At 42.4% G+C, this 24,475-nt stretch overlaps 2 protein-coding genes across 5 annotated transcripts in view; one reads left to right on the top strand and one right to left on the bottom strand.

The window, feature by feature from the left end:
- Positions 1 to 14,169, top strand: part of LOC118319624 (serine/threonine-protein phosphatase 2A 55 kDa regulatory subunit B gamma isoform) — a 19,526-nt gene extending 5,357 nt beyond the window's left edge. For 2 of the 3 annotated variants that reach the window (XM_035650148.2, XM_035650146.2), the window contains exons 3-11: position 1; positions 4,989 to 5,086; positions 5,384 to 5,549; positions 6,437 to 6,549; positions 7,214 to 7,391; positions 8,301 to 8,465; positions 9,109 to 9,278; positions 11,765 to 11,856; positions 12,117 to 14,169. The exon at position 1 is cut by the window's left edge and continues 156 nt beyond it. In XM_035650148.2, the coding sequence (XP_035506041.1) occupies position 1; positions 4,989 to 5,086; positions 5,384 to 5,549; positions 6,437 to 6,549; positions 7,214 to 7,391; positions 8,301 to 8,465; positions 9,109 to 9,278; positions 11,765 to 11,856; positions 12,117 to 12,411 (1,278 nt within the window). In that variant the 3' untranslated portion in view covers positions 12,412 to 14,169. The remainder of the gene's footprint in view (positions 2 to 4,988; positions 5,087 to 5,383; positions 5,550 to 6,436; positions 6,550 to 7,213; positions 7,392 to 8,300; positions 8,466 to 9,108; positions 9,279 to 11,764; positions 11,857 to 12,116) is intronic. The other variant, XM_035650149.2, reaches the window with a different exon arrangement.
- Positions 14,170 to 15,273: 1,104 nt separating this feature from the next.
- wfs1b (Wolfram syndrome 1b (wolframin)) lies at positions 15,274 to 23,271 on the bottom strand. Of its 2 annotated transcripts, XR_007031462.1 has the most exons (11): positions 23,057 to 23,270; positions 21,767 to 22,150; positions 20,714 to 20,790; positions 20,383 to 20,527; positions 19,760 to 19,933; positions 19,500 to 19,580; positions 19,217 to 19,383; positions 18,083 to 18,319; positions 17,826 to 17,944; positions 15,999 to 17,635; positions 15,274 to 15,958 (listed from the first exon to the last, which is right to left on the bottom strand). XR_007031462.1 is itself a non-coding variant. In XM_035650144.2 (10 exons), the coding sequence occupies exons 2-10, from the start codon at positions 22,146 to 22,148 to the stop codon at positions 16,087 to 16,089; spliced, it is 2,931 nt and encodes a 976-aa protein (XP_035506037.1). In that variant the 5' UTR covers positions 22,149 to 22,150; positions 23,057 to 23,271; the 3' UTR covers positions 15,274 to 16,086. The 2 variants fall into 2 exon arrangements, 1 of the variants encoding a protein (XP_035506037.1); XM_035650144.2 differs by having other exon boundaries at positions 15,274 to 17,635; positions 23,057 to 23,271.
- Positions 23,272 to 24,475: the final 1,204 nt, after the last annotated feature.

Here is a 24,475-nt window from a genome sequence, read left to right as displayed (position 1 = left end):
GGTGTGTGCTCAATCCTCTTCTATGCCGAAGGTCATATCTATGTCGCACAGATGCGCCACCTGACCCTGGTGTGAGATGTGAGAGTTTGTGTGCACGCCTGTTTTTGTGGGTGGTTGTATGTGGTTGTGTGTGTTCAGCTGGAGTGTGTACAGTAGGTCACTGTTTGTGTGAGTAGTTGAATAGGTGAATCTGAGTGTTATAAATATCCAAAACATCACTCTGTCTCTGTCTGTCTCATCCTTTTTGTCTGTCTCTATTTTTGTGCCTGCCTTTTTTATTTTGGTCTCAATCTGCCTGCTTTGGGTTGTGTGTGTGTGTGTGTGTGTGTGTGTGTGTGTGCATGTGCTGTCGTGTGTTATTGATCTCTTTAAATAGTTTGGCTAGATGACACCTCAGCAAAGCTAATACATAGAAAGACACACATATCCATGTGCGTGAAAATACACTGACACTTTCTAAACCTCTGAACACACTCGTGCTGTACAAAAATTCAACTGATTAATCGTTGCAACTCTAAACGTGGCAGGAGGAGAGCTAGGAAGGACAGTGAAAAAAGGCGGATTCAGTTTTATGAATATAGGATTACATTTCAATATTTTTGAGCCTTTGACACTAAATCTGACTTTAGAAGCCAGCTAAGCTCTTAATCTTTTTTTTATGTCACAGTCTCACGAAGTTTTAATCATAAAAAAATCACAATTCAGCTTGTGATTTCAGAGAGTCAGAGTTTGCAACTGGCTTAAAGAGAATTACAAGCATATTTCTCATGTGCTGGCTTCTAATTGTTTGTGTCTATAACCATTAGGCTCACACGGGCTCTGCTCCATTGTGGCAATTTGTGTTTGGAGAAATGGCAGATTCCCTGCTGAGCCACACACACACACACACACACACACACACACCAGTTTTTTCCAGCAGATAACTCCAAAACTGCAGGACAGGGATCAATTTGACATCTCCCTCCGGCAGTCTCTCCCCTCAGCTCCTTTGCTCTCTCTTCTCTCCTGTCCCTCCACCCCATTCGTCTCTCTACAGGGTAATTGGAGTACACACACTTGTGCGCACGTACACAGGAAATGTGGGCGCTTGAGCTGTAGCACAAACACACACACATCTCCTGCTGAGTGGTGGCTTGTCTTCGCTTTTAAGGAGTGTGTGTTTTTGGCTCAGCTTTAATGCCCCATGTTTACCCAGACCCAAGATATCTATAATTGGGACCGTAGGAAGCCTGCTCCCCTCACCAAAAAAACCAAAAACGAATCCCCCTTAAGGTATGCCACATACCCTCATCTAGCACATAAACATCTCCTTTCCTCTCAATGTGTATAATTCAGATTATGGTTGGAACAAATTATTATTTTTATCATCAGTTAAGCAGTAACATCAGTCAATCAGTATTACTGATTTGTTTTTGCTTTACAAAATATTAGAAAATAGTGAAAAATGTAGATAGTTTATCCTAAATCCCCAGATTAACATCTTCATATTTATTTAAAGTTTATTTATGAATGTCAAGACCAGTTGACATTTATTAAAGACTTGTTTTTCAATTGTATTCCATTTATAACATTATACATTACATTTATAGAAAAGCAAAGTAGATTATCAAATTTCAGAAGCTAACGCATTAATAGTTGTTGTTGGAATCATTTCAGCTCTGCACATTCTTTGTTGAGGAGCTGCCGTCCTTGTTCTCCCCTCACATTGATTTTTAGTGGTTCTGTGTTTGGTGTTTATCACTTGATTTCTATGCTTCTCTGTGCCATTGGGTTCATTCATGTTTGTGTGTCATTGTTCTTGGTTAATATTCAGTGTTTGTGTAGGCACATGCACTTGCAGTCACAGTGTGTTCCCCCAGCTCCTGCAGTTTGGTGATGAGTCAGACGAGCCCGCTGATGCTAATGGACTGTCTGTGGGAGACACACACAACTAGCTTGCTATAAAGTAGCACACACACGGACGTACACACACACACACGCACACAAATCAGTTGGCCAGTGCTGTGGCGCTGTGGTGAGAGGCTGGAGGCCGAGACATAGAGGATGAGACAGGAGAGTGTGTGTGCTCCATATCTTATTCAGATTTATTGTGCACTGCCTCTGTGGTTTTGCTTAGCTTAGCTCTTCCTCTGTGTTACTTGAGTAGAGACACAGTGGAGACACTTGAGAAGAGACACAGTTTGCTGCATGTGCACACAAACACACACACACACACACACACACACACACTTACTCTCTCTCTCTCGCTCTCTCTCTCACTCACACACACACACACACACACACAGAACACACATTTGCAGTCCATCATTACATACATTGAAAACTCCCTGGTGTGTATGGATGTGTATATCTGACTCAATGCGTAGAGGTTTGTGTGATTGTGCGATTGCCATCATGTGTGTTCATTAATTCATTATCTGCATGTCCTGGATGTGGATCATAGCATGTGGTGCATCTCCTGGTATTAATTTAGAAATATTTGTTACCGGACAGAAGTGCAGCGCCATAATTATTTTATGACTTCTCCTTCCCTGTGAGGATTGGATTGATGAATCCCACTTCCTCCTTCACCAGACAGCCATATACGGCTAACCGTTACGAGTACTGCTGCTACTGGTTGGCTCAGCTTGTTACTATGGCAACCCCTCCACCGCCTCCACCCCAGCGCCTCTTCCCTCCACCTCCCTTTCCATCCTTCCCATTCTTCTACCACCACCATCGTCACCAAAACAGACAAGCTAACATACAGCCAGTCAGCACAGTGCCATGGGGGAGGGATGAATGTGGAAAGACAACCAAGAAGAAAATGAGAGGAGTGAAACGAGGCAAAAGAATGCAACTGGAGAACGAGATAAAAGATGACAAAAGAACGTGGGGGGGGGGGGGGGATAGCAAGAGAAATAATAAATGCACTGTCCATGCTCTCCTTTTATGTAGTCTATGCAATGAAATCAGAAAATAGTCTTGTTTATAAATCTATTGGACATTTTGGGAGAGAGTATTTGATTATTAGGTGTAGAAGCAGATATGAGGTTTTAGCTGAGCTAAAATCTTTGTGAGGCAGCACATCTCCGGGGGCTGCAACACTGGGTCAGTCAAAATGTGGCTTGTTAATCTGCCTGTGGGTTGTGCAGCTTCTTTTTTCATTACCTACGACAAATACAAAAATGAGTAGGTTTTGTGTTCTTGTGTATATATATGTTTGGTACAGATTTATATATTTTATGGTCAACAATGAATCAATCAAAAAACAGTGGTATTGTTTCATTGTCTTTGTGCTTGTTCATCAGCTATGCTAAGCTTATAACGTGGAAAGTTGCACAAGTTACATGCAAACAAATGTATTGCTGGTGTTTTAAGACGTGTTAAAACATTTTGGGAAATACGCATATTAATCTTGTGGAGGATTATATTAAAAGATTGATAGCATTCTCACATATGCTCCACGTGAACCTGGAGACAGCAGTTAGGCAGTTTATCACAGCATAAAGACAGGAAATAGAACAGCAGGCCTGGTTCCTTCTGAAGGTAACAGAAATCTTTTCACAAGACAGCGAGAGCTGTTACTTTAAGTAGAAGTAGAGTAGAAGTGAACATGCAAACATGCAAATTCCACATCTGATTTACTGCCCCATGGAACAGCAACTGACAACCTGAACCAGTTTTAACATGACAGTGTGTTGGTGGGCCTCATGTGAAGACAAAAATATATTTTGATCAAATTTGAAAAGGAAAACCTAAAATGAAATATACATTTGTTCTGTTTAAAAGGCTATCCAATCAGCACTGAAGTCATCACCATGGTGATGAGCATCTCCAGCACCTGTCTGTCCTAAACACGTCCTGAATTTGTGAAAAGTGTGTGATAGTAGTCCAACCACCGACTGAAATGTTGACAGCTAAACTGGACACTCAGTTCACTTCTGTCAGTAAACAGCGGGGACTTGTTTAGAGTTAAAATAAATGAAAGGACAAAATATTTCTACATATATTGGGGTGGCTTTATTCTAATCCATCCATTCATGATCACAGCAGCTGACCTTTACATATGCTGTCTAGTATAGTTACAGTGAATTTTTTTTTTTTTTTTAGAGCAGTGCTGTCACCAAGTAAACCTCAACCTACGTAGCTGAAGTGAAGGGAGGACGGGAGATTACATGCAACACTGAACCAGATCAAAGCTTCTAATGTCAAACTCACATGCCCTTTATTAGACGACATAACCCAGTGCTGCCTAATTTCACTCTCTGCGTATTGTGCAATGCAGGGAGGACCACTGAGTCAGTAAATCTGAAGTGGTTAATAACGTGCTTACTTCAAATATACACAGAGTTGTCACTGAGTCAGACTGTGTTGGCGTTATGGGACACGGAGCGAGTGATGGGGAAATTGTCACAGTTGTGCAAATTAATGTACTGAAAAACAATGTTTGAATTATGTTTTAATACACTCGGAGGTGTGTTTACACATTTGAACATCACACCGATAATTCTTACTAATACGCACACAAACACACACTAACGATGAACCCAAGAGAGACAATGATGCGTCACTGTGTATGTGTCATAGTGGAGCACAGATAGCACCCGTGCCTGATGTAAAACAGCTGTGTGTGTGTGTGTGTGTGTGTGTGTGTGTGTGTGTGTGTGTCTGTGTGTGTCTAACTGATTGTCTTTTTATTTATTTTTTTTGCATGACGGGAAACTTCCCCCGACAGCTTACAGACGTTTGCTGAATATTTGTGTTAGTAATCAAATATTGTTTTACCCTACACAATCTTTGCATATTTCATAGTCACTTAAATGTAAATAAATCTTTCCTTGGTCTAATCATTTACAGTCAGATAAACAGTTTACATAGACGAATGATGACGTGTGGTCAATTAGCTAATGGCCAATTTCTCTTTCTCTTTCTCTTGTTCCTTTCGTAACACATATCTCCCTCTCTCTTTCCCCCCTCCATCTTTGTCTCCATGTCTCTCCCCCCAGCTGATATCATCTCCACTGTTGAGTTCAACCACACAGGAGAGCTCCTGGCCACAGGGGACAAGGGAGGCCGTGTTGTCATCTTTCAGAGGGAACCAGAGGTAAGCGCACACACCCACACTCACACACTCAAACTTATGTGCACAAATAAACCATTTTTCATTTTAGCTGTGAGAAAAACAATGAACCTACACAGTTACCCCGCAGCTACACTTGAGATTAATTGATAAATAGTTGATGCTCCTGCCGGGTCAGATAGTATCATTAGAGCTGTGCAGAGTTTTTGCTGTTTCTTCATTTCTGATCACGGTGAAGGTGACTGACTGAAGTGAGCCGGGGGGTGCAAACACACACATACACATCTTATGTCCCTTTTCATCCTCCTTTCCTTTCGACAGGGCAAGACGGAGCCATTCTCCCAGGGAGAGTACAATGTCTACAGCACCTTTCAGAGCCATGAGCCCGAGTTCGACTACCTTAAGAGTCTGGAGATCGAGGAGAAGATCAATAAGATCCGATGGCTGCCTCAGCAGAACGCTGCACAATTCCTCCTCTCCACCAATGGTGCGAGACCCGGTACACACACACACACACACACACACACACACACACACACACACACGCGCGCGCGCGTTGTCGAGGCACGAGGGAGACGTGGAGGCAGTGATGTGCTTGGCTGATATCTTTTGGACAAACGCTTTGCGTGAACCAGTTTTATTGATCGTGTTTGAAACGGTGTTATATATTTGAGCTCTTACATCTGAGTTACCAATGTTTCTTTAGAACAAGTCAGTGAAGTCCACGGTGAGGCAGTTATCAACACAGTTGTTTCTCAAGCAAGAAAATAAAGAGAAAACATCTGCTCATGTTGGATCACATTTCTGTGGTGCAAAAAGCTCTGGGGTAGTCTGCCTTGGTGTAAAGGCCCATTCATCAGTTTGCATTCTGTGTTTATGGCCATATTGGAAGATCTCTGTAGATTTTCCCTGAGAGTCCTGCTATTGATTTATTTAAGTTCTGTATTATTTATGATTGAGGGTATGAAAAATGCACGACATGTCTGAGTGGTTGGGTGATGCTTCCGCTGAGATGTCTGCTGTCATTTCTTTTCTAAATAATACTTAAAAGGAACAAAGCCTTGCTCGTACTCATTCTGGGTGTCAGAGTCAAGAACTGACAGTTTAGTGTAGTGGTTTATTTTGTCTGTCATGTAATTTCTGTTACAGTCAAGTGCTTGAGTGTATTTTTATAAGGCTTTTCTCGTTTAGCTTTACCAGTTTGGGATAAAATTCTATATTTGGTCTACTCTAATATTGATATATTAATCACCTCTCAAGAGAGCTTCCTAAGCTCAAAGCACATTTACAAGCACCTTTTTATTAATTTATCACACTTCCAAATTATCTATATTCTTATCTGATTGCTTAATGGCCTCTTTTTTTTCTCTCCAGATAAGACCATTAAGTTGTGGAAGGTGAGTGAAAGAGACAAACGGCCTGAGGGATACAACCTGAAAGATGAGGAGGGCCGCATCAAGGACATCTCCACCGTGACCTCCCTCCAGGTAATCTATATATCTATCTATCTGTGTGAATGTACATACTGAAACATTCATACATGCAGCCGGCTGTTCATCAGAACTGGGTCAGTGGGTACAGATGTGTTTGCATGTGCAAAAGTGGGTCACTGTCACAAAGGTACGTGTGTGTGTGTGTGTGTGTGTGTGTGTGTGTGTGTGTGTGTGTGTGTGTGTGTGTGTGTGTGTGTGTGTGTGTGTGTGTGTGTGTGTGTGTGTGTGTGTGTGTGTGTGTGTGTGTGTGTGTGTGTGTGTGTGTGTGTGTGTGTGTGTGTGTGTGTGTGTGTGAGGCAGAGAAATCCTCCATTTCCAGCTGCAGAGAACAGCTTCACAACATCTGCACTGGGACTACATTTGTCACAGAATCAATTTCGTAAATCATGCAATTCACATAACAAAATAATTTTTATGTGAAAAGAAATGCAGCCAAATCAGAATTGAGTCATGTACTGGATTAGGTCTTGATCTTGCTATCAAGTCAGCACATTTGGGTTCTAGCAATAATGTAGTATTGCTGTCAAGGGAAGTAATCCCGTCAATGTAAATTCATGATAATAAAACATGATTTAAATATAATATAAGTGCAGTAGTTTTACCATTTTTCTTCTCGTAATCAGAATGTTAAAACGCTGTCTCCTTTCTTTCTTTCCAGGTACCGGTGTTGATGCCGATGGACCTGATGGTGGAGGTAAGCCCACGGCGGGTGTTTGCAAATGCCCACACCTACCACGTCAATTCCATCTCCGTCAACTCCGACTTTGAGACCTACATGTCAGCCGATGATCTGAGGATCAACCTCTGGCATCTGGACATCACCGACCGCAGCTTCAGTATCCTTCATTATTTATATTAGTGTGTGTGCGTACATCTTTTTTATTTAATGTTATTTTTTATTTTTGTTATATTTTGTACATACTAACTTTGTAAATTTCTTTATATACTCTTCTGTCCAGTTTGATGCTGTAATGCCTGAATTTCCCCATTGTGGGACGAATAAAGGTATATCTTATCTTATCTTATCTTATCATAGTGAGGAGAAGGGGTGAAGAGCAACAACCACACACGCACAAATACCTGTAAACGCAGGAATAGATTTATTAAAGCACAAGGACACGGATAAATGATGCATACATTAACACACAGATGCTTATACTGTACTAAACAATCCATCCCTGCCTTTCCCCCTCCTCACACACCAAACTCCCACACTGCAAATCCCACTTTGTTGTATATAGAAATGCACTGTTGGGGGAGGGGAATATTACTCTTGAGGAGTGAAAATGTAGCTTAATGAATAATTCAAAGGCTGCATAAATATTTCAGCCCCTTTCTGAGTCCTAATCCGGCTCAGTAGGGCACAATACAGTCACCCCCCCGACCCAGACACGATTTATAATACTACAATTTATTTGAATGTGGAATTACTTTTCTCCCAACAATCACCTCAAGATATATTTTTATTGGTCTGCTTTATTTCTGCTATAAATCATTAACATCGTATTGGTTATGTATACATTTACACACACATTGATCTTTTTTTATTTTTTTATGTAGATTATGGGCCCCGAGTGATTTTCCACATTAATTAGTCAATTCAAGTTAGTCCGGTTGAATACATTTTTTCAGAGGATGAATAGATGAATATGTTCACAGAGTGTGGCAGACATCGGCGGATAAACAATTCAGGCCCTGGGGAACTGAATCTCTTTGCTGTTTTCCTTAACGACGCTTTCTCTTAGACATTGTGGACATCAAACCCACCAACATGGAGGATCTGACGGAGGTGATAACAGCGGCGGAGTTTCACCCCCACCACTGTAATTTGTTTGTCTATAGCAGCAGCAAAGGCACCCTGCGCCTCTGTGACATGAGAGAAGCAGCGCTGTGCGACAAACACTCCAAATGTGAGTAACCTGCTGTGCTGGAATGGAGACACACTCACGTGACAGCTTCTTATTTTGGTACCCTTTCTCTGGGAGAGTCCTCAGACTGTCTCAAAACGCCTGATACTGGTAGTTTTTTAGTCTACTATAAGTCAGAGAAACTCAACTTTGCTACTCAACATTTTTCATAGCTGACTGTACCCTAATATTATTCTTCTTGTTCATGAATATATACAGTGCATTGCTTTCATTTTTGCCAGCCAATGTGGCAGTTGACTCATCACTTTTGTTGAGATATTTCAGCTCCTAAACAACAAAGATCAGGAGGACAGTATGTTTTTGGTTTTTTTAAGATTGTATTTTCTACAGGTCCGTTATTATAAATCTGTGGTCCGTTTTTAATACTTCAGATTCATGCAAAATATACAAGATTTGTATATACAGTAGCATTCAGACAGTATCATCTGTGCATAAACACTCACATCAGTCAATAGTACAATTTGTCTCCATCACTGACAACAGTCAACATTAAAACATTTTTATTGCTGCTCATGATATAAAGACACACACTGTCCAATCACCATGTGACACACATACTCTGACTCAACACCACTCACACTCCGGTCCTCCTCTCTCTGTGTTTTTTCTTTCCTACCCTCTCCAGTGTTTGAGGAGCCCGAGGACCCCAGCGCCCGCTCCTTCTTCTCCGAAATCATCTCCTCCGTGTCGGACGTCAAGTTCAGCCACAGCGGCCGATACCTGCTCACCAGAGACTACCTGACTGCCAAAGTGTGGGACCTCAACATGGAGAGCAAGCCCCTAGAGACGTACCAGGTGGGTGACTGAAAAAATGAGGCTGTGTTGTCTGAGGCTCAGCTAATATCTTGACTTTCCTTCGGGCACGGAGTGAATTTACTCAGGGCACAATGATCTAGTCAGTGGTTGAGGAAGCTTAACATATGCCCCCAAAGAGCAGGGATTACTGAAGATCACAACTGCAGTTTAAGATGTATAGTATGAGCTGGAATTTCCATTCACAGTATACTTATGTTATACTCTACTACTCTTGGCCCAGCACAGATATAGAGCATTGGGTTCAGGCAGTTTGTACTAGTTTATTGCCTGTTTGATTCTCACTTCATCTCCACTGGCTCATACATCAAGCCTATAATCTTGCGTATAACCTTCATGCCAACACAGCAAGAAAACCTAAAAAAAAAATTGAAAACAAACATAAAAAAATGTGAGGAGTCATTGAACTGGTTTCATGAAGCTGAAAATTATGTAAATCATATGCTGTACCCTTGCAGTCACCATATCTCAACCCAGTTGAACATCTGAGAGATTTTTGACTAACTTGTTACACAATGTTCTCTACCACCATCACCAAAACACCAAACTGAAGGAAAATCCTTTGGAGAAATTGTTTTCATTTATCCAAAAGAGTAACTGTGTCAAGCAGCATTGGAGATTTTCTTGTGGTGGGTCAACATCCTTATTAGACACTTGATATTAGTTTTTCCTTCATTTGGCTTCATTCTTCCAGCAGAATCGTTAATTGGGGAACATCACTACCTTGTCACTGTTGTGTTGTCCTAACTACTAGATGACTAACAGCACACTCATCTTGGAAATTGTGCAAGTCTGAGACAGAAATGAATCATGGGAACAAGGCTGACACTAAGAATCACAGTACTTACTGATGATTAGATTTTTCAAAAAACCTTTTAAGGATAATTGGATTGATTATGCGCCAGAAAGTGCAGCGCTCTTCATCAGTGCTCACCCTTGCTGAGTTTTTAACTTCGGGCAATAATCTGTAGATGCGTGTGTTTTTTGAGTGAGTTGGGCAGATGAATAAGTGTGTGACACAATCACAAAAAGTAAATTGTCATTATTCCGTGGAATTTGGTGTTTACAGATTTACAGTCCACAGTGTTTACAATTAGCCACACCCACTTCTGTTCATGCATTTACATGCAGCAGAAGTATTTATCAGCTCCTTTCATTTTTTCAGTGTCTGGTTAGTATTCCTTCTGCGGGCGTGTTTGTGTGCGTGTCTGCCTGACGTGTGAGGGACTATGTGGCAGCCAGGAGTGGGAGGCTAAGATACATTGTAGCTATTTATAGGCTGCCTCCACTTATAAAGTGAAGCGGGAAGGAGGGATACCTTACACAGCTCCCGACACCTAGATCTGCAATGCAGCATGGAGAGGGAGGGAGAAGAGGGGTGAGGGTTTGGGATGTGGCGTGAGGATGGTGTGATGAGGGAAGAGTTTGTAAATGAGAAGACGAGAGAGAGACTCGGAAGGGATTGGGTGAATGTACTAAGAGAAACACAGGGATTGAAAAGCGATTTCAGGGTTTGACTCCTCTTATTTCGCTAAATTTACGCTCTTATTCCTCCCGGAGCATTGGAAATATGCATACGTCCATGAGTGATGGGGTACTGTACTCTAAATCAGAGATCATGCAGACTGGGGGGAAAAGACGGTATATTCAACTCCAGCTGACACTGTATCATTACACCCCATGCAGAAAGACCCACAGGGGAAAACAGAAACGTCACCAGGTTTGATGTACAACCATGAGCCAACCTCAGCTCGACCAGTTATTGATTTGCGAGGCGACTGTTGACTGCTGACTTTATGCAGAATGTGAAAACGGGGCTCAGTGCAGAGCACCGTGGCCGGAGGAAGGTGTCGATTTCCCACCTTTGCATCACCGACGAGCAGACACAGTGCTGACGCAGGCCGGTAGAGGGAAAGCACAGGAGAAAAGAGTCGTTGGGGAATCTGTGTGTGTGTGTGTGTGTGTGTGTGTGTGTGTGTGTGTGTGTGTGTGTGTGTGTGTGTGTGTGTGTGTGTGTGTGTGTGTGTGTGTGTGTGTGTGTGTGTGTGTGTGTGTGTGTGTGTGTGTGTGTGTGTGTGTGTGTGTGTGTGTGTGTGTGTGTGTGTGTGTTTCTATTATCATGCCCTTGGTGGGTGTGATAATAGTGAGCTGGATGTTAATGGATTTACTTTATATGGAAAAAGGAGTTCAGATTAAAATGCACTCCTGGCTCTTGTATTGCTGTGTGCTGGTGTTATGTCTCATTAGTGTTGACTTCAGGGAGGTTTCCATTACAGCTTGCCCACATTTAATGTATTTGGTCTGTGCTGAGATTTGTACGTGTGTGTGTGTGTGTGTGTGTCCGTGTGTCTTCTTCTGCTTCTCACTCTTCTATTTATAGTTTGCATTAAGAGTCAGTACCTGGGAGTGAAGCAGCTGTGTGCCGGACTCATGTTTAATCATATCTCTGTGTGTGTTTATTCTTCCAGGTTCATGATTACCTCCGCAGCAAGTTGTGTTCCCTTTATGAAAACGACTGCATCTTTGACAAGTTTGAATGTGCCTGGAACGGCTCAGACAGGTATCGTCTTTATCCGCTTTTGTATTTTGCAAATGTCTGAAGTGAGGAAAGGAAGAATGTTGCTTGTATATTCAGCTGTGTTTTCTATGCTTTCAAATGGCTTGAATGAATCGATCATTTGAAGTTAACTGTATAATGGTTGATGTGTAAGTTAGAAAATTAACGTGGTCAATCACTGGTTTAGTCAGAGAAAAGACAATGAGGGTGTTTGAGTGCTTCTGGATTCTAACTGGATCCCTACTCTCCTTCCTCTGTCCAAGTGTTATCATGACCGGAGCCTACAACAACTTCTTCCGCATGTTTGACCGTAACACTAAACGCGACGTGACCCTGGAGGCGTCAAGAGAGAGCAGCAAACCCCGGGCCGTCCTGAAGCCGCGGAGGGTCTGCGCCGCCGGAGGAAAGCGCCGGAAGGACGACATCAGCGTGGACAGCCTGGACTTCACCAAGAAGATCCTCCACACGGCCTGGCACCCGACCGAGAACATCATCGCCATCGCCGCCACCAACAACCTGTACATCTTCCAGGACAAACTCAACTCTGAGCTGCATTAACAAAAGGGATGTCAGCGGCAGATAATGAATGAGTTTACACCTGAACACACAACTATGCCAGAATGTACACACTTACAGTCATACACACCCGGGAATATGCCTAACACATATGCACATGCACACACACACACACACACACACACACACACACACACACACACACACATATCAAACCGCAGCAAATATGTCTTTGCGGACGCACTCGTTCACCTCCTGTCCAGCCGCCCAGAACTGAGAGGACCTAGAAAGGGCTAGAAAGGGAACAGGCTGGATTACACAATGGATTATGGATAGAAAAATTGTCCAAGCTGTGGATTTCTTGATTGATAACCTCTGGCTTGTGCTTGATGGTGTGTTGATTGCTACAGCTCAGCTTCTGAGGGGGAGAACCCCCCAGACTGGAGAGATGTTTACATGTTTGTCTTTCTTCTTCTTCTTTTCTTTAAGCTCTATTCCCTTCTCCACCTCCTCCTCCCTCTCCTCTCTATATTTGTGTGCTTGAGCAAAGCCTATTCTTATCTCTTGCCCACTGTTTTGTGTAACAAACGCCCTTTGTGGTTGTCTACCAGCGGCACCGATGGAAAATGGGGCATTTATGTAACTGCCTGTCTGTTTGTTCGATTTCAGATTGGCGACCCCACATCTGTTTCTGTCATTTGTTAAATTACGTTAACGATGGTGAGTACGGTGATGATGACAATTTAAAACGATATGTGTGATGGACAGGGATGAATTTGAGGACCGGTCCTCTTAACCCAAGTTGGACTTGACTGTGTTCGGTGAGGTCAAAACCTTCACCGTCCTGCAGAGAGAAGCAGTAGTCAGCAGATGTGATGATCACACAGCAGACACACACTCATATCTGCTCCACACAGTGTGTGTTCTCTGCTGAAACAGGCCACCCGACTACTCCAATTGTGGATTCTGCTGCTGGTCTGGGACTGTGTCATGTGCTACTTGTGCTACAGCTCAAATCAAACTAAAATTTCTAAAAAAGAAATTAAAAAGTAAATAAACTAAAATTATTTTAACATAATAAAAGCAAAAAAGATGCTGCATGTCAAACAGATTTAGCCTAGGTGTTTATAAATCGACTGACTTGACTGACTTGGCTGCCTTCCTAACCATTTAGAGCCAGCTGTACAAAGGCTTCAGGGGCCCCCCGGGCCCCCGTGCGGCACGAGTAACCATAGATGACCGAGCTGTCCTACCTTTATTTGTGTCTTCAGACACTGAAGCATGTTTACCAGTGTTCGGTTCATACACTTTCGTGTGCATTTTGAATGAAGCTCAGTTTTGACTGGATTGAAACTGCAGAGCCAAGAAAAGTGGGGAATGTTTGTCATACTCTAAAAGAAGAAGAAAAATCAAAAGGGCCTAAATGGTGTCTGTATATATCAACTCTGTTTTTGACATGAATGAGGTTTTTTTTTTACATCTATAAACGGACTGCGGACTCTATCATCTGTATTGATGATTGCCTCCAAAGCTGCAGCAGAGAGATGATACTTCAGTCTCCTCAGCCTTCCTCACTGATTCCTTTGCTGATGAGCAGAAGCTTTTATTTTTAGAGAACAGTTTATTCTTTCATTTCATTTTTCTTTGGAAAACTTGTAAGGTTTAGTCCACATCCTGACCAAACTAATGTCAATTCACACAGTTTTTATGTTAAGTTAAGTTGTTGACAAAATTGTCAAACGGACAGTCATAAATAATGTTAATGTTTTTTTTTTGATTAAAGGTTTCAACAAAATTGCACCCAATGAGCGTACAGCTGGTTTTTTTTCTGGAAATTTAGTCAGAGAGATGGTAATACTGCCATTATCTTAATGTGCACACTTCATAGCTTCAGTTTATATGAACATAAGGACCTTTATGGATTCATCATCATTACTCTCTGTAATATTACTGAAGTCAATGTGGTCCGAGGCTCCATCTAGTGTCTCGACACACTTGCTGCAGATAAAATGATTCTAGGATTCCCTCTTACAATTCTTCATAGATTTTTCCTGACATGCCCTAATGTGGAAGCTGAAAAAGTTATGAATGTCCCGTTTGCAGTTTATAAAAAACTGGGAACATACTAATAAAAGAAGCCATCTCAAACTCTAATAATAGAATCATTTTAATAATTCATTTAAATTCTAATAACTAAGATTTGGATTTGTCTGACATGCCTGTCAAATGTTTGTTCACCTTGTACTTCGCATGTTGTTTTTCAAACAAATTTAACACTCTAATAATAATCTATACACTTTTAAATAATAATACTTTTTATACTACTTGACTAAATACTTGACTTTGTCAACAAAATTTGAATTTTTTGTTCTCGTTTTGCATGTGGATATATGACTGATATAGTTAGTTATTTTTTAATAAAATCAGTGCGTCATGGGGAAAAAAACATTGTTGTCAAACACATTTCATCTTAGTTTTTGTCATTGAAAATTAGCGCACATCAGTAGCTTCTGTTTGAGAGAAATTACTTCCACAAGGAGCAAAGCAGGCATTGGAGACAGTGAATTGCTATTTATAGTACGTGATTGCACAACTGACCAACAGCCTTGAGGGCAAACATTAATATTAGTAATACCAGTTTCTCCTCAGGGTTAGTACAATTATCCTTAATCCTTGAATTTCCTTTGCCTTCGATTTTACTGTAGCTTATTTCCAAAACTTCCTCAAACAAATTCAAGGCAGCAACGCAGATTAGCTTCAGCTGTTGCACAAGGCAGCAATCCCACTGCAATTTCCTCAGAGAGGCATTTTCCGGAGCAAGAAGAATTCACTTTGAACTCTAAACGTGTGCGTTTAAAATCAATATATAGTTAGTTACTGTTAACAAAAACAACAATAAGCAGATGTTTTCCATCATATTTATGAGTCACAGAATAGAAAACAGTAGTGACATCCTGTTTTCAAACACATCATCACCGCACAGCAGAGATGGGGACAAACAAAGGAGGAGAAATAAAACAGTGAGACACATGAGGGCCGAAACAAACATGGAAAACTGCTCTGTAATAAATACAAGCACAGTTGAACCTTTAAAAAGGTTTAAGGCTTAAAGTTCTCTCCCAAAATATTATTGAACTGAGACCATCTCATCAGGCAATTTCCAGTACAGACAACTTCCAAATTACAAACTGGACATGTCACAGACACCAGGAGGAAATGACACCACAGAATAACGAGGGAACTGTGAAATGTCTACTGATGATTTTGGCCACAAAATGTCACGATATTGAATAAAATAAAATAAAATAGAGAACATCAAAAGTGCAGCATAAATGGGATGAAACGTTGAAAGAAATGCTCGACCGACTCCACCTGAAGAGGTCTGGATCATGGTCTCCCTACTTTAGTGTTTTTACTAAGTGAATTACTTAAAAAGCTCATTAGCTTGTTTCTCCCCTTTGTCAATTACATTCTTATTATATTATGTACTCACACACATTTTGGCTTCAAAGCTATAAGAACGCAAACACAAACGGTCCACTCGACTACAGTAACTCTCCTGCAAAATTGCAATAAGATTGTGTCGAGAACGGAGGTGTACGATCATTAATGTTCTTCCACCGCAGGAAGTGTTTTCATTACACACATTTTATCACATCTCATTGTATCAATTTAACATTTGTACCTAAGGTGCGTCTGCCAGAGGTTTCCCCCCCTCTATCCCGTCTCCTCTGTCACAGTCTCTGAGTCAGTCTCTGTTTCCGAGCGAGGCTCCAGCTTAGCCGTCAGGAAGGGGTTGAAGAAGAAGTCAAAACCAAACTGCAGGGCATTCTGCGTCGTGCGCCTCCAGTCGTGCTCGATCTTGTGTTGCCTGCGGCTGGGCACGCTGGAGCCGCCGCACGACATGCAGTCGATGGCTTTCAGTTCAAACACGGGCCATTTGGAGCCGAGACGCCCCTCCAGTATGGTGCTGAACTCCACCAGGCTTCCTGTGTTCAAGTGTAAAAGCACAGACTTAAACTCATTGCTGGCCCGTAGAACTATGTCCTTCGTCGCGTCTTCGTCCTCTATGATCGTCCCGTTCCTGGTCTTCCTCTCCAGCGGCATGCCCATTGTGACTTCGAATTTGTATCGGTCAAAGCGTTTGACGTGGCATTCGTTCTTGGCCAGTTTTTTAAGTTTACAGAGGGGGTCTTCGGGAGGAGGAGCCCGGGCAGGCTGAGGCTGGAGCTCATCGGTGGCGTTTTTAACCCCCTCACACAAAGGATACGGCTGACCATACAGGCACCGCATCCAGTTCCCCACAAACACTGGCAGGAGGTTGATAACTGACTGCGGACCATTCTCAATGTCTGTCACACGGACGTATTTGAAGCGTCCGGTCCAGGTGACACGATGTCCCTCCAGATGAGAGCATAGAATCTGCGTTTGGGCCATGTTTGACCCCTTCCAGGCCTGAGGGCCGCAGAGGTTGCTGTACTCCGGCCACGTCAGGGTGGAGTTATACACCTTCATGCCTTCAGACCTGTAGACGTACATCCAGCAGAAGAGCACCACTGCAGTGAGCCACACCAGGATGAGCTTGACGATGCTGCTCCGTGACAAAGAGCGAAAAACCACAATGGGGTTTAGGCTGAAGCGGGTCCAAAGCCTCAACACGACCGGCACAAAGCAAACCGTCAGTGTGACCACCATCTTGGTGAGCTCCAGGGCGAGGAACCACTGCAGTAGCTGGATGATGAGCATTGCGGCCAGGCCCAGTGAGAGCACGGGAAGAGCGAACAGGAAGAGGAAGTAGCCCACACAGGTGCGGATGAGTCCTATCGCAGTGGCATTGTTGAGGAACACCAAGCAGAGCTCGCACCAGGTGAAGCACACCAGATAGGGCACCAGGCACAGGTAGGTGCCCTTGAAGCCTCTCAGCTGGGCCATACGGAAGAGGAGGTAGAAAAGATGTCCATAGAGCAGACACGGCATCCCCAGGTTTAACACCACATTGTCCATTAGCGGCACGGTGAAGACCGTCACCCCGAAGACCCTGAGGAACCAGAGGGACTCTGGCAGGAGGGGAGTGAGGGAGCAGGCACCAGAGAGGACTTCTGTGAGGAGGGCTTTTCGAGCAAAAAGCTGAGCAGAGGCATGGAGGCTGAGGAATGCAGTGACAGTGAAGAAGAGAGCGACGGCAGCCAACTCTGAGCAGGGGATCCAGGACTTATCAGCAACCGGGAAGGAGAAAACCACAAAGACCACAGAGAGCAGGAAGTACCTGGGGACACAGAGACAGGAAGTAACCATCCTGCATAATATGTTTATTTGTAATCTTGATTTCATTCACCTTCTTGAAATTTACAAGACTTTAAAGACTTAACATTTTAAAACAAAACTAAAAGGAACGATAAAAAGTTGTAAACTGAGTAAAGGAACAAATGGATGAAGGCTAACAGAGATGAACATACAAATAAGGCTCCAAGTGTGTCCATCCAAAGTTGGTCTCGGCCTGCTCCAGATCAAGACCAGGTTCAAAGTGAGCCAGCAGGTCTGTCAGAGCCCGGAAGTTTTCCCAAGCTTTTGAATTCTGTAGAGCGGGAGATGTGTGTTCACGTGGCGAAAACAAACCATAGCTTACATTTGCACAGCAGCAACATTTGACACTGCTTTTAACTGAGATCAACCTGAAAATTTACATGTTCATAGCCATAGTCAAGTCACCAACCTGAAATACCCGCAGTGTGCAGATGACCAGGGAGAAGAACGCGAGGAAGAACACCAACAGAGGGATGAGGAAGATGAAGAACTCGATCGTGAGGTTGGAGATGACAAAGAAGAAGATGAGTGCGTTGACATGGTGGGTGGGGATCAGCGCGCTGAGCCACTGCATTCCAGCCCGGGACGCCCAGTCGATGAGGTGCTCCTTGATCTCCAGCAGAGCGTGCAGAGGGAACTTCAGCAGCTGGGGGAGGCACAAGACGGTAAACAGCTTCAGAGTCTGAAATCTGATCAGCAAATATGAGAATTTCTCTTTTTTTTCTGACTTTACTTTTTACAACACAACAAAAAATTGTCCCTCAACTGACCATTAAGGTCACTTATCATGATTAACATATCAACTAGTTTCTTGATTAATAATTTCATTGTTTACTTAAAATGTCGATCATAATTTCTAAAAGCCAAACTTTCTAACTTCTCATTTTGTTTAATGTCATAGAAGAAATCCAGCAAATATTCATATTTGATCAGCAGGAACCACATTGGACAAATAATCAATCATCAAAAAAAGCTGCAAATGAATTTTCTATTAATTGACTCATTGATTCCTTGATTATATGCTGTAGCTCAAATCAATGAGCAAAAACTGAGGACATACCTCACAGGTTTTCTCAGAGGTTATGCAATCAATATAATCAAATTACTTACAGGATGATCCACTGATGCAAGAAAAGACAAAATCAAATACCAAAAATAATAACACTTATGATGAGCTAGATTTTACAAAACAAATACAAATATATGTGATAAAAATCACACAGGAACTAGATGATCTTAAGTGGCTTTTAGTTAGTGTATAAAGGATCATATCAACATACTTAACTTGAGCTATAAGACGCAAAAGGAAAATAAGCTAAATGGTAGAAATGTGGGAATAAAAAAGGGAAAGAATGAAACTTTACACTACAGGGTACCAGACAAAAAACAAAAGATAATGTTGCTAAATGAAAATAAAGCAGATTTAATTAATTAGCATGTAGTAATTGTATATTAACATGTAGAATTACTGAGGTTCAGTAAACACTAAATTTCAGAGTGAGGGAAATCTTCTCAGTGACAACTTGCACAGCTAGATCCTTACCTTTTGGTGCAGGGGCAACTCATCGGGACTCTTCACCACTACACCATCGACATCGTCGTCATCATCATCGTCGCCTCCTGCGGCATCCATTACTGGTGACGATGTAATGCCCTGAGCATACTTCTTAGTCATCTCAACAAAATCGTCAAGACCAACATGGGAATTGGCTGCACAGAGACACATAGAGACACACGTAGTCATGACCTCAGGGGAATAAATTACAAACTGTGTTCTAAAAATCATAACTGTAATGTGTTAAGTCAAACTAGGACACAACACATACCCTCGCTGGTCACCATTGTCTCCAGGACTCTCCTTTGTTTCTTGGCAGAGCTGTTCAGAGGACCAGGGGAGACTGGGTGTCCTGTAGATGGAGAATAGATTGTATGAGATGGTAAGTTAAATTATTCCCCTCATATGCAGCTGAATTTCTTTGTCTGTTATGTTGAGATTTCACATCTGTGTTAGATGTGTTAAGATTAAATAAACATAATAAGCTGTATTATGTCAGTGTGTTGAAATAAAAAGCACGTCCTCTTGCACCTGGCTCTGTGTGGACGTGTTCAACGTTCTCTAGCATCTCCGAAATGGCTACAGACTTCTTCCTCTCTGGATTCAACTTCCAGTACATAAGCAGTGCCGCTTTCCTCACTCCTCTCTCGAAGCGTGTCTCTGTGCACAACTTCTTCACCTCCTCAAAGTTCTCCAAGGTGATGCCTGAAAAACGAAAGAAGAAGAACCAACCATTTCTATGTTATATTGCTGATAGCTGAAATGGAATAATTGATGGAGTGGATGCTGATTCAGGAAGACGGAAACCATGGATTTCTTAAGCAGAAGTACTTAATATAAGAGCTCAATATATATCAAGGAGATTTCTGGTTCGTTTACACAGATCAACAAGGTGTTCAGTGTACGGCGCCCTAAGACAATCTGCCTGTCTCCGGTCTCTGTAGTTGTCTTTAGTCAAATAATGTCGTCATCTCACCGCGACTATGACACCGAGACAGCCTTCAGCTACGCACCTGCTGTCTCGACCTGCCACAGATAAGACGGCCTTGCTTGGTGCCTGAGAAGACTCATCTTAAGAGTTTCTCAGGAGAGGATAGACAAAAATTCCACGACAATAGCTATACACTGAGGATGTTGACGGGCAATTTTGGTACCTTTTCTGGAGGCTAAGCACTGCTGCAGCAGTTTGACGGCGTCCCTGCGGCCTTGTTTGGCCGCCTGGATCAGCCAGGTGACCGCTGTGCAGTTGTTCAGTTCCTCATCTCTTTCTTCTGCAAGCACCAGGAAGTAACGCCCCATCTGGACACACACATACACACCGACTTTTAGAATTGCAGGCCAAGCATTTCTGTCAATACGTGACCTGTCCTTCCCACCAATGTGCCATTTAAAAAAAACCTTTTGTCATCACGTGGCCAATCTGTTCCCTGCCGTCCATATGGCCATGATGTCAACAGTATTTGCAGTGTGTTCACCGCCACTGACCTTGGTCTGTGCTTTAGCATCTCCTGACTTTGCTCTTTGCTCCAGATCTTCAAAAGTCACCTCCTCCTCTGGCTCCTCTAAAAGAAACAGACAGCCATTTACTGAACACTGTACAGTAGAAAACATTGCATTAGTGGCATTTGATGAAAATCACTATTGTGATATATTTGTGGCTGTTGTATGTATTTTCACAGTAAATAGGGGGGTTATGTAAAAGCGCAAGATGTATGTCAACATCATGTCCCTTGTGACAGAACACGCACACACAATGAATGAATTACACCATATTTATGTTGTGTATGTTGTGGACAGGCTGTAAGTGATAGTAGTGAGAGAGGTTGTGGTCTATCCATGTCTCTCTGGTACAGCGAGAAAAAGGGGAAATGTGATGAGATCCAGCAAATTCCATCAGATGTCCGTTCATGCTCCTGTTACACTGCTCATATTCCATCCCACCACTTGAGCCCTAAAATAACCATTAGTTGGCCACAGTTAACCGCAGCTGCTAGCCTCCCAGACGTAACTCACACTTATACAGTGATGCAATCGGTCTCCCATATTTACTTTCACTAGCTACGCTATCATTATCTGTTCAAGTCTACACAACTAGAACTGGAAAAAACTGTTTTCCAAATGTAATGACTAAGGTGTTGGATGTCACACTTTGCTATAAGACTCCATATTAACACATCTAGATGTCACTGTGCAGTCATGCATCAAACTAACACTTGATATCCCCACTGGAACTAAGACATCTCCTACTATCTGAACTTCAAAATGCCAGCTTTGGTCAGAAGAAACTGAGAAGTTGAGTTGAAATGGTCTATGAAAAGACAGGGGTGAGACAGGCTTTTTCCCCCTAAGTCAGCAAAATGGGAGAGGCTGCTGTTGTACATGTTGTGGTAAATGTCTATGGTTGTCATGGAAACACTTCAGTGCACGCAGCAAAATGGGAATGTAGGTTGAACTGATTGTTGAAGTAAAGGGAGGTGAAACAGTGTAGTAAAGAATTTGTGTTAGGATTTATACCAAAGGTCTGATTCTTTTTCTCACCTGGTTCAGGTGTGGGAGGAGGCTGAGGAGCCGGGGCAGCAGCTGAGGATCCTGGTCGGGGATTCACTGTAGAGGCTGCGTTGAGCTGAGATCTGCCCACCTGAGAGAGGCTCCTGATGGGCTGGCGAAGAGGTGAGGCTGGCGGTGTGGACAAGGACGTGGAGCGGGAAGAAAGACCTGGAGACGTCCGAGGGGAGGCAGCGGAGGGAGGAGAGGGTGTGGCTGGAGGCGTTGGCATGGTGAGTTTAGGCCTCGGCCGGTCTGAGGTTGGTGTGGCAGTGTTAGCAGAAGAGCTGGATGAGGAGGGGCCGGCCCTGAGGGTGGCGGGAGTCGAGGGGCCGAGTTTTGGGGCGGACGAGTCGCCAGTTAGCGGTGGATCCATGGCTGAAAATCACATCAACAGGCAACAAATCAGTCAAAAAGAAAACTCCAGGGTTTAATCACAGTCAGAGAATTTTTTCAACGAATCAGTAAAGAGTAAATCTTCAGTGAAATGATGGTGTGTGCGCTATTCATCCCTGTGAGCTGACGGGGAGGAGTAAAAGGAGATGACACCTGTTTGTGCGACACCTGTGGTGCAGGAACAGCTGTTGTGGATGGACACGTGCTCAACACACCTCTACTCATTCAGCTAAGACCTATTACTAAGACTCCTCCTGAAATATCACTGTCAAAATGATATTTTTGGTTGGTGAAATAATTTTGACAAATAAAAAAAATAAACACTGCATTGGAACATCAACGAAAAGTAGTGACGTAGTGACAGATTGTCATGCAAAGAGAATTTGATCAATTACGTTTGTGAACGTTTCAGTCTGAGCTGACGGACCAATTTGCTGCAAAAAGGAGGATCACAATGAGAACATTTAAATGAGAACTATTAAATAAAACCCACAAAGCCTGACATAGTTTTCTGATAGAAAATGTACTCACTGTAAAAAAAAAAGAAAAAGAAAAAAAGAGAAGCCTTGTGCTCCATGTCAGACATTATTATGAAGTGAACAAGGGGGCAGCTATATTGAGAAGGTGACATCCTTGAAGTGCCCGAGTGGATACGTGATGAGTCCTGCTGCAGTTTGAGGGAAACCCCCCGTCACCACCCCGAAGAGGCTCCAATGACACAGATACAACTGGTGGAGTTGATATGATGCACATAACATGGAGAGTGATCGTAATTTAACCAGCGTCCATAGACGCTCTCCACAGCTACAGTGCAGTATGACAGTTTATAACGAGAGGGAGCTAAACCAACCTGTGGTTTAGTTGCTAATGCTAACGCCGTCTGCTCACCTTTACACACGAACACACCAGTTTATTCTAGATCCTCCAAGTGAAAGAGCTTCGAGAAACACCTCAGTTTCTTTGCTAGTCGGTGTCCCAAGTCATTTTCATTCAGTCCCTTCTCGCTTTCATAAACTCACTCTGCCCGACGTTTTTTCTATCTGCGGTCAAAAGTCCAAACACAGAGAGAGAGAGAGAGAACACGGGAAAGTCTATCAGCTGCTCCGCTGGACGTTCACGCCCAATTCATATTGTTCGTGTTGTGATTGGACGAGAAAGAGGACTCGCTTTTCTAGACGCTATTTGATTGGCTGAGGTGACTGCACGGGCAAATACTAGTCATGAATAATCAACCATCGAGACTTCAAGTTTCAGATAAGTTTAATACATGTTTAATACGTAATATCAAGTCCAATCGCTTCTGTTAATCAACAATTGTTTAAATTTGTAATATTTAAAAGTATCTTTCCATAGCTGTGCGTGAGACTTATTTAAAGGCCTCCTCTGTTTTTATGAATCATTGTTCGATTTCTTTTTCTGTTACGATGGAGTATTAGTTTTCTACCAGGAGATGGCAGCACACGACATTTTTCTGTTTACAAATGTATTTTTAATATTTTCATAGTCCATATATGCTATGGCTGTGCAGTCAATCTATATTGTGTACTGCCATTATTACGATACATTTTAAAAAGAACTACAGTATTTTGATATATCAATAAAGAGTTGTATCTGATGGAAGATGTAATTTTCCCCATTTACTTCTTAGTGCTAAAAGACTTACAACAGTCCATGTTACTGGCTAAAATATGACCCAAATGTATGCTTTGAGCTGCACTAGACCTAACTTGTAATTGGTGGGTAATTCATATTAAATCAACAAGCCTTTTATATCGATGGATTCGAAAAAATGTGTAAAAGGTTTGATGAAAAGTATTACAGGATTTTTTTTGCTGTTTTTTTAAAGGGGGGTCAGATTCAATGGGTCAATGGGTCACTATTTGCCCTCCAATGCAATACATGATACCAATGACTGTGGGAATACAAGCAAGATTCATGACGGTAATGAATGTTGTTTGAAAAATTTAAGAAAAGTATGACAACTAACAACTATGGAATTGGATTTAATCTATCATTCAAAGTTATTCCAAAAACTGAGTTTAAACATATGATTCAAACTACACATTATAATCAGAGACTACGGGCAAAGGACCCAGGCAAAAAAAGGAAACAGACCAGACGACAACTTGAAAAAAGAAGGAGTCAAAGGTTGAATTAAAGTTTGAGTGCAGAGAGCAGATAGATACCACATGGTGGGGGAAAGGAGGAAATGGGGACACTAATTGCTTAAGTGCTGCAGCATTGGTGCAGTTATGTAAATGCCTCCCGATTAGTAGATTAACAGAATCCAGTTCAGAAGATAAGCAG

Source organism: Scophthalmus maximus, chromosome 9 (genome assembly GCF_022379125.1).
Source record: "Scophthalmus maximus strain ysfricsl-2021 chromosome 9, ASM2237912v1, whole genome shotgun sequence".
Taxonomy (NCBI): Eukaryota; Metazoa; Chordata; class Actinopteri; order Pleuronectiformes; family Scophthalmidae; genus Scophthalmus; species Scophthalmus maximus.
This window is presented reverse-complemented; position numbering and strand designations above follow the sequence as displayed.